This window comes from Malus sylvestris, chromosome 10, assembly GCF_916048215.2.
Source record: "Malus sylvestris chromosome 10, drMalSylv7.2, whole genome shotgun sequence".
In the NCBI taxonomy this organism is placed as follows: Eukaryota; Viridiplantae; Streptophyta; class Magnoliopsida; order Rosales; family Rosaceae; genus Malus; species Malus sylvestris.
Genome location: NC_062269.1, coordinates 25,872,956 through 25,883,561, shown reverse-complemented (window position 1 = coordinate 25,883,561; position 10,606 = coordinate 25,872,956). Strand labels below are relative to the sequence as shown.

General features: G+C 37.7%; 1 protein-coding gene and 1 pseudogene across 2 annotated transcripts; both read right to left on the bottom strand.

Moving 5' to 3' along the window:
- Window positions 1-1,490: 1,490 nt before the first annotated feature.
- On the bottom strand, window positions 1,491-7,447 carry LOC126584906 (putative pentatricopeptide repeat-containing protein At5g59200, chloroplastic; annotated as a pseudogene).
- An 830-nt stretch (window positions 7,448-8,277) lies between these two features.
- Window positions 8,278-10,502, bottom strand: LOC126587123 (uncharacterized). 2 transcript variants are annotated; one of them, XM_050252097.1, is made up of 6 exons: window positions 10,416-10,502; window positions 9,822-9,880; window positions 9,554-9,722; window positions 9,280-9,378; window positions 9,019-9,170; window positions 8,278-8,905 (listed from the first exon to the last, which is right to left on the bottom strand). In XM_050252097.1, exons 2-6 carry the CDS (start codon window positions 9,836-9,838, stop codon window positions 8,518-8,520), a joined length of 825 nt encoding a protein of 274 aa, XP_050108054.1. In that variant the 5' UTR covers window positions 9,839-9,880; window positions 10,416-10,502; the 3' UTR covers window positions 8,278-8,517. The 2 variants fall into 2 exon arrangements, with proteins under 2 accessions (XP_050108054.1, XP_050108055.1); XM_050252098.1 differs by lacking the exon at window positions 10,416-10,502 and adding an exon at window positions 10,126-10,278.
- Between the last annotated feature and the right edge of the window lie 104 nt (window positions 10,503-10,606).

Below are 10,606 nucleotides of genomic sequence, written 5' to 3'. Positions count from 1 at the left end.
TTAATTTCAGCCATTTTCCCTTGCTTGGCCGAAATCTATAGGGTTTGTTGCCTATTTTGTGAACAATCTTCAATTCTTGCTTCTTTTTTGTGAAGATGCTTTAGCTTTCTTTCCAGTTTTAGGAGCAATTTGGACCCCTTGCCGATTTTAAGGAGATTTCTTCCCCTTTGCTGCATTTTAGGAATGATTTTATGCTTCATTTGCTTAATTTGTGTCACATATCATTAATGACTTGTCCATTTGTGATGAGTCATATGTCATGTGGAGCTTTGTGATGCATCATTTGTATGCAACGAAATTTACATGTCTACGGGCCTATGGTCCTTTGGCCCCCTTGGTTGGACGATTTTTTTTGTCACATGGCTATATTTGGCCTATGGCCCTTTGGCCCCCTCAGTTGGAAATGGTAAGAAATATGGCCTGACACTATTCATTAAAGTATTAATTTCTTAGAGGGCTATAGAGCTAAAGAGAGCCCTCTAGCCCTCTTTTGGTTGAAGATGACCTTACCTGTCCCAGTTGCAATTGATTAGAAGTAATTTGAAAAAAAAATAAAACAAAAAGGTAGAGTGGTCATGTCTATCACGGGAATGGGAAGAGAGAGAAACTCATTTCTCTTTTCTTCTTCCTTTCGTCTTCTCAAATGGAATTTGAAACTTTGAAACACAGAACCAGAACAAGAATGCAGCTCTCCGCAACAAAGAAAAATTCTGAAACGCCCAGACCGCCTAGGTCATCGAGTCACTCGCCTAGGCCGCCTCTACGCCCGTCTAATCTCTTTGCCAATTTTCTCCCAATTATGGGCTAATCGCAACGGCTGGCCACTGTGTAGCGCCTAGGCCGATTTTTAGAACATTGGTTGTGTCACGTTCAACAAAGAGAAATTAAATTGAATCAACAACATGTAGATTATTTCAATAAATTAATCATAAAATGAATGATTAAAACGTAATATTCCCCTGATTGAAGATCAAACTCTTTTTAGCGCAGCGTCAAGAGCATGCTGATAACGTGTTATGGGCATAGTTTATTGAATAATTATAGAGAACATAGAGGGGGTGGTTGGCGGCATAGAGAGAGAAGAGAAAGATGTGTAATTGTGAGGTGTGTTATTCCACCCATTGTGTCTTTATTTATAGTAGTAAGGAATTTAAATTCTTTACTCTAATAGGATTACGACTCTAATATGATCATATATAGTCTAAGAGATATGGTAGAATCATGTAAGGATATCCTAGATATGTTAGGATTTACACAATCACATCATTATGACTGCAACAACTACATATTAATAGAACTTTTGTTGTCAACCAAAACACCATAATTTTACCATTTTAACCTTCTAATTAAAACTAAACATAAATAAAAGTTATGGGCAATTTAGTAATTATAAGAACACAAATTTTACTATTTTTTTTTAGCATCACTTACATGAGATTTTAACATCTTTAATATTTATAAAAATAAAATAAAATAAAATCTCCCCACGCACACCAATTGTGTGGGTCATATGCTAGTATTAATTATCACACCCCAAAACTCATACTCAAGGTTTGGGCTTCCAATCACTTAGTAATAAGGACAAAGTATTATAACGTGTGAGAAAGGTTTCAACTTGACCAATGTAGGACAAATGAGTTACAAGGAGATTTCCACTAAAAAATTCCAACACTACTAGCTGTCGGTGCCACGTGGTGGTTGTCGATGCAAATTTCCGCCGTTTTCAGTCTTGACGAAAATGCACCTGCAAAACAATCAACACCTTTGATCAAATACCCAAACCTCATACGCCTACAAGATGTTTTTTTTGGGCGCCGGGGGGGGGGGGTTAGGCCAATGGATCTCCAATGCCTAAGTCAGTTTCTCTTAGAGAGTAAAGTGTTTAGAGCTTTTTTAGGGTAGCAAAAGCCTCTGAAATTTGGTAGAATATGAGCCATTTATAGGTAAGATGACCGACCATAATGTTAGGATTTTACCCTACACATGGTGGCATCCTATTGGCCAATGTTTATGGAGAAATATTCTCAAGATATTAAATAGGAAATAATATCTTGAGATAATGGAGTAATTATCCCTAATTGATTTAAATATGGATTACTTACTTGATTTTAGTCATTCTTCAATTGGGAATGTATTAAAAATAGAATTTGAGTAATTAATCATTATTTTTAATGCTTTGACTTTTCCTTGTCAAGGGCAAGTGAGCTGTGGGCAGTCGTATTCAGCTGTTGAGATCTTTAGGGGTGTGAGCTGCGCGTGGGAATATTTTAGGAGCCTGCCCATTTAATGAGGGCAATCTTGTCTTTCTTGAGTAAAAGTTCACATGTCATTGATAGGAGCATATTTATGCAACTTAGTTAGCTTGTTTCTTGGCATTTACTTAGTTTAATTCTAGTTATTTTAGTACTTTAAGCTATTTTCGTGTGTTTGTAGGTTCAAATAACAAAGTTAGCAACAAAGTGCTATTTGGAGCATTTTTGGGCCAAGATTGGATAGTGCAAGCATGGAGACATGAGGATGGATGTTTTTGAAGATTTGAAGGCTAGAAATCAGCATGTGTGTGTGCAAATGTGTTGACCTACAACTACAAACATCCATACATGACACCCATTATATCCACTCATTACCAAACATCCATCTACTGCACCCATTACATCCATTCATTACCAAACATCCATCCACTACATCCACTCATTACCAAACATTCATCCACTACACCCATTACATCCACTCATTACCAAACACTCACCCACTACACCCATTACATCCACTCATTACCAAACATTCATCCACTACACCTATTACATCCACTCATTACCAAACACTCACCCACTACACCCATTACATCCACTCATTACCAAACATTCACCCACTACACCCATTACATCCACTCATTACCACAACATACACCACTACCACCTTAATTAGATGGTGGTCCTCTCCCTAGCCTATAAATACATTCACCCTTCACCATAACGAAGGAGGAGATCCATCCAAAGACACATTCACACGGACAATTTTGGGAGAAGGAAGGAAGACACATTCTGCCGCAAGGCAGAGTCTTTTCTTCTTAACCATTCTACACATTCCCACAACAAAAACACAATTCCATGCACCTTCATTTCCCTTTCCTTGCCGTGACCTCCATCCAACCTAAACACATTCAGCCATTCCCTTCCATATATTCATACGCATCCATCAAACCACACCTTGTGCCGCAACAAAGAGAAGAAGAATGACCATTGGACGTGCTTGCCATTCAAGTTGGATTGTTGGAGCGTTTTTAGGTGTTTTCATTCTTTTGTTTTCAATGTCTAAATTTGTTTATCTTTGCTTTTTGAGTATGAGGAACTAAACCCCCCCTTAGCTAGGGGGAATTCGAAACCATGTTCATGCTTGCAATATGATTTGATTACTTTCAGTTGTGATTCATAAGTTAGAATTCAATTTACTTATCCATTTGAATTAAAACTGATTTGTGTATGTTGGTTGAGAGTGCACGCTTAATTTTCATGCATAAATCTGATGCTAGGATATAAGGGAGTTTCACCTAATCGTTATGAACTTATATTCACAAGTAGTGAAGGTTGCTCGTCACAACCGTGTTAAGTAAATTCTTGGCATAAGTTTCATGCAATTCATAGTTACAAGTGTCTCGTCAATGCTTATAATTTTCATAGAACTTAATGATTCTTGCTTGTATCTCTATTATGCATTTCATGTAGGGAACCTGTGAGGAATGCTTTGAGTTGTTGTATGCAATCATCCAATTCAATGAAATTAGGAAAATCTTAGGGTTAATTAGTACAATTCACAGTTAATCTGAGGCGTTGAGAATTCGTAGTTTATTGAAAAGCAACTGGAAATCGTTTTGTTTGCAAGTGTGTCATGTGTGGAGAAGAGCCTCCTAGCTAGCCTTCCATTCATTCAATTTACTCAAATTCGTGCAGATTTGATTAGTTCTTTAATTTACTTGTTTTGTTTTCAAATTCATCAAAACCAATACCCCCTTTACCTTGTTGGGTCATATTAGTTAGAAACTGATTTAGTTTGTGCTTTTAAGTATTTTGAACCAAGTTGAAACCAAAATTCGTCCAAAAGTGTGTTTAGAGTCCAAATCTGCCCAGTTTGTGTTTTTAGGCAGATTTGAGTGTTTTTAGCTTGTTTTGAGTTCTTTGAGTTTGTTTTGAATTCTTTGAGTTTGTTTTGAATTCTTTGAGTCTAGTTTAATGTTTTTAACTTTGTTTATATGTTTTTAAGTCAGTCTAGAGGTTATTAGCAAGCCCTCTTAATCCCCGGTCCAGAACGATCCCTACTTACATTCTTTACTACAATTGATACAAGAGAGTTTAATTTGTGTGTTAAATTAAATTTTCGCATCAGTCATCCCTAGAATTTTTTGAATTATTTAAGGCTCCATAATGGTACTACCATCTAATGATTTAAAAACATGTCATAATAGGATCTACCTATATCTAGTAATTATCGATACTTGTCATTTTTTTATAAATAAAACGGAATAAGGTAAAGTAAGATAATGATTACCAGTAGAAGTAACGTGGCAATTAGTTGATCCAGAATAGAGGCGGCGTGGGGTATGCAAATTTATATAGCGTTGTACGACACATATTTTATATTCAATTAGTTGATGAAGCCATTGTTGGTGGGGAGTTTTTTTTTTGGTGGGGGGGGGGGGGGGGGCGCAAACTAAAGAGAGGAATTTGGCTCTTTAAGACAGTTTAGGAATTCCTTCTTTATTTATTTCGTGTTTATGTTCAAAACTGTTTATATTATTATTTATTTTGTAAAGATCATCTTTATAAAAAATTAATTAAAATTAAAATCATTTAGTCAATTAACTGTATCAAATTGATTTACGGTTCATAATGTATTTTCCGAATATGTCCATCTTCTTATGTATAGGTTTGATGACTAAATGATATCATATTTCAAGGATTTCTTTAGAGATGATTTTTGTGGAGTAATTTCCAATATTAAGGGTCCAATCATAAGTGCGAAATTCCAGGAATCGGTTACAAAGTGAATTGAAGAGGAACTCTATTTCCAGCTCTGTTTCTGGCTTTTCATTAGGGCTGCTGTGGGTTATGTAGGTTTGATTAGGTCTGCTGGGAATGTGGATGGAAAGAAAAGTAGGTTTTGTGCTGAGAAGGCCATGGTGTGTAAAAAAACCAAAGCCTGATGTGTGTAATGGCCTAGCTTTGAATGAAATTTTACGTGGTAAAATAATAAGTAGATTAACAAAACTGTAAGATTTAGTGATTTACACAATTCAACTAAACTGCAAGAAAGGGAGATTCGGACCTGGGTGCAAACTGCAAACGAGGGAGATTCATAATTGACCTTTCATACGTTATTGTTGTATTTTCTTGTTATCGGAGATTCGGAGAGTTCATATAGTAAAATAAAATAATTGTAAATCAGGGTAAAGAAACAATATATATACTTGCTGTTAGCATTAAGTTTTCTTTTTCACCAATAAACAGCACAAGAACAAACCCCACGCTCAAAATGGTGGAACCTATTGCGATCCCTAACGACAATCTCTCTGTTGGTGATCTTAGCTATCAATTTGATCATTGAGTGGCAGTCACTGCAAACCCCTAAGTTATTTACAATCCTCAAAGTCGTACCTTGTTTTGTAGCAATTAGCCCGAAGCATATGGCAAGCCTCTCACTATGTATCGACAGAGCCAATTCCTTTTGCGTATCTTCATATCATGCAAAACCGCCTCTGTTGCGGGCAAGTATCCTTCCGATTTCAGTTCATGGATTAGCTCCATTAACTTTTTGTAGATTTCCTCTTTCTTCGGGTGTCTGAGGTCTCCCAAGAGTAACTCATGGATCTCATTGTTTACTTCAATCAAGCTACAACCAGGCTCCTTTGGGGTTCCACTTTCCTTCATCTCTGCTCTCACTTGTGCAGTCTCTTTCCACCTCCCTGATGAAGCATATGCATTTGATAGCAGTACGTAAGTTCCCGAATCTACGTTACCACAATTCACCAAGATTTCGCCTACCCTTTCTCCTAATTCGAGGTTCCCATGGATTTTACAAGCACTTTTCATTCTTGCAATGAAATTGTAAGCTTCTTCAAGCTGACCTGAGCGACCTAGAAGATCAATCATGCATCCGTAGTGTTCTATCTGTGGTTGAATTCCGTGAATACTAGTCATGGAATGAAATATCTCAAAACCCAAATCCGACAAACCTCCATGGCTACGTGCATTCAATACTTTTAACAAAAGTAATGCTATTTGGCCTTGGTCCTTGTTTTATCATTGTCTGGAACATTTGGATAGCCTCAATGCTCTTCCCATGCATAGCAAGCCCCTCAATCATGGAATTATAACTACTCACATCTCTCTCTTTCATCTTACCAAACACTGCCAGTGCCTCATCAATATCACCACACCTCGAACACATATTAATCAGAGCACCGCCTACAATGTAATTGAATTCGATGTCATACTTATCTATGTAAGAGTGAACCCATCTTCCGAGCTCCAATGCTCCCAAATACGAACAAGCAGATAAAACACAAACAACAGTAACTTCATTAGGCCTCACATTATTCCTCTGCATCTCCCTAAACACCTCCAAAGCCCTATTCATCTCCCCATTCCTAACCAACCCATCAATCATCGCAGTTCAACAAACCGTATCCTTACTCCTAGCCCGGTTAAAAACCCCAATCGCCTCCTCAATCAACCCATAATCAGCAAAAGAAGTGATCATCACTGTTGACGCAACGACATCCCTGTCAGGCATTTCATCGAACACCCTCCGTGCATGCTCAAATTCACCACACTTTCCATAAAGATCCAGAAGCTTCATCCTCACTGAGCGATTCGATGACAACCCAAGCTTCAAAACCTGCGCATGGATTCCTCTCCCCTCCTCCAACGCCAACCCAAAGCCACAAGCTTTCAACACAGAAGTTACCGCGTAGTTATCCGGTGAAACAGACTCGTTATCCATTCGACAGTAAACCCGAATCGCATCGAGGTAAAACCCAGTCGACACGAACCCGTCAATGAGAGCAGTGTAGAGGTAGACATTTGGGGTTTGAATTTGTTGGAAAATCTTGGTGGCGTAGTCGATTGAGTTGAGGTTGGAGCAGAGGCGAAGAAGCTCGAAGACGACGAATGGGTCTTGGACTTGGAAATATCTTATGATTTTTGCGTGGATTGGCGGAACCTGATGAAATTGTTTGCATTTTTGTATTAGAGAGATTGTTTCTCTCCGGTTGTGGGAATCCCTGGGTTTTGGATTTGAATTTCGCGGGAATGCTGAGTTCAATGTAACCGTTGTCGTTGAGCAACTCATATTTTTGGCGGTTCATTCACCAAGTAACCAAACGCGCCGAGGTCCAACGCACTACTCTTTCATGTTGTCGAGGGACTTTTCAGTTCCTTACTTACCTATAGTCAATACACCAAATATTATAATATAAGTGATTAAAGAAAAAAAATTTAAGTATACAACTACTTGTATTATGATATTTAGTGTAATGGACGTCTTTTCGGCATACTACAAAAATTTCTCCATGTTGTTAATATGTTAAACATTGTAGGGTAGTATCTGATATTTTTCTTATTTGTAAGTTATTATGTCAGGTTCGAGTGTGCTTCACGTGACCTTAGATTCGAATTTGATGGATGACGAATTTAATACTAAATTATTATGTCAGGTTATGGTGTGCTTTTTTTTTAAATACTTTCATTAAAAACATGTTTCAAATTCATATTAGAACTCCAACGCTTTTTATTTCTTTAGAAAACGCTTCTATAGCCCCCAACACATTCTTAACTATTTAACCAGACGCTTTCATGAATGCCTTTAGTTGTAACATTTCCAAATCCATCCAAAACACAATTAGACCAAAGTTAAATTATAACATATGAATTGGTTGTACATGCAGTAGAATTTCGTAGTCGACAACAATTTCTCAATGAGAGTTGACAATAAACACACCCCTATCCCCAACCTAATTTTTTAACCAATAAATTCTCATCACCTCTGAAAGAATTAGAAGTACCCAGCCTATATCAAAACCACATAAGAAGGTGAAACCTATTTGTCTATATTTGCTTTGAGTAAAGCTATATGTTTAACATTTGGTAACCGCTTCTGAGCATGTGATTAGTAAATATGATCAAGTAATTTTAGTTCTTAATCTTTGTGATACGTGTAGATAATAATGCAATTTGTCACGTATAGCCTACTTAAGATTTTGGTAAGCAAATGCTAAGCAAAGAACACAAAAATGCAATCCACTTCCATTAGAAGTTATCAATCCTGATAACTAAATCACCAATCTAATTCTGCAACAATACTACAAATGAGATTAGTACGAGAAAGAATTCCTGGAATACATGAACTCCTGCAACCGCGGTTTAAAAACGAATTCAAGTCCTAGCTATGCACACGACAAGATGTTCATATGCTACCGCAGAAAATCTGAGCAACGAGCATATATGCGTTGAAATTGCAGGTTCAGGAAAACCAATTCCCGGTAGGGTTGCTCAGCCAGATGATCAACGGGAACTGAGAAAACGCGATACCTAGCAACAGATAATGATGCATGTTTGCATCATAACTGTTGATCTCAGCATACAAAGTTATCTTAATTGTCTTTGCCAAGAAGATGCCTGAGCACATGGATGTCCATATGATAATCAAGTAGTAAGCATAGCTTAGCGTGATTCGCCCTAGAACCGCCACACACAACCCTGTGAAAGTGTACCCAGTATATGCTATCATGTCTAACAAAGGTGCCTCTCCACCCCCAAGCGAAGACAACGATGCCTTGAGCAACATCACTTGGAGTAGCCAACCCACCATTCCCTTCACAAACTGCCAATTTATAGCCTCTGGGCTGAATCTGGCATGGGATAAGAACAGGAAATGTCGAAGCATATATCATGACATTTATTGGGAAAATTAAAACTACTTACGCTGCTTAAATATCAGGTTTTGAGGATGCTATAGACTTACTTCCCAGAAAGGCCTAGTGAGATCCCAGCGAGAACCAAGTACGTTGCAAATGTCATGAATGGAATGTACAGGTCTGGGGCATGTATGTCAGTAATTGGAGGGTTATACGAAAGCCTGCCTCCAACTGGCTCTGTCATCCTCGTCCAGTGCCCCTAAACAAAATGAGATACAGAAAATTAAGAAAATTAGAAGTTTTAACAGATTTGTTTATGAGTAGCTAATAGGGGTCATTGGCAGCCTTAAGTTCAAATTTCTACATACCCTGTGCAGAAATGGAAACAGAATTATCTTCAGTTTGTTTCGGACGTAGTGGGAGTTCACTTGGAAGTAGTATTGAGGATCTGAGAAGTACTTGCTTATCTGCACATTTTGGACAAAACAGTAAAGAAGCAAAATAACATTCACAGAAAAAAATCATTGTCATTTTCCACAGAACATTCATTTTGTATGTGTATCGCAGGCACGACTTCAACACCACCAGCTGTCGTAATGTGCATTACCCAAAATTTAGCAGAGACTAAACTGAGATTCTTACATTGCTTTGAACGTACTGAGAACTTGAACCACAAATTTTCTTTCCATACGCGCCCAATCCCCCTCGAATGAGTCCTGACCCTGCTCCATAAAATCCATTCCCAAATTGAATTGGTGGATTAAGCCCTGGCCTGGAAACTCCGTACTGGAACCCCATATTCTCATCCATGCTGCACAAGAAAATCTCAATGAAGCAATAGAAAACTCCAATTGAGATAACAAAAGATTTATAGTTTATGAGAGAATTTATGAAAATTATAGATCAAAACCTTATGGAAGCCGGCATTTCGGTTTCTTGTAACTTGAGCAACAATCAAAACCCTTTCAACTAGCAGAAGAGAAAATTCTCATTAAATCTCTCAGTAATGCTCTTGAACCAAACTAGAAAGTTTATAGAGAAGACAATGTGATAGTTACATATGTTCTTTTTGACAAAATCGCTATTCTAAACTACTTTGATAGGAGATTCCAACGTGATGCAAGAGCGTGAGCAAACTGCCATGGCCGACTGGCCTCTTCAAGCTACATATGTAATTATTAGAAAACAATGACTTAGGTTTTCTTTCTGGTTACCTGACAACTGGCCTCATGTAGTCATGTATGATGCAAGAGGGTGACAATTGCTTCAGCGGAAAAAAGTCTTTTAAAATTGAAACTAATAAAATCTTATTTACGATCAACAATGTCACAAAAAATATTTAATTCTCAATATTCATTCTAAGTTCCTGACAATGGTTTTGGTATCTGACAAACATTGTTTTAATGGAGAAATCCCAGCAGAGCAGACAACAATTCATGGAACGGATTCAAGTTATTTCCCTAATGGATCACAAATTAGAGAGAGAGAGAGAGAGAGAGAGTACCTGTCACCTGAGCCTAATGAAATAGACAGAGAAACATGGTGGAACAATTTTGTGATGGCGTTGCATTGAAAACAGGAGAGATCAATGGCTCTATGAGACAGTTAGCGCAGTGTCAGACCACACTTGGCCAAAATTTTACTAATTCATTCCGACGTGTCGTTTTTAGAAAATCGTTGTTTTTTTCGTGGTTT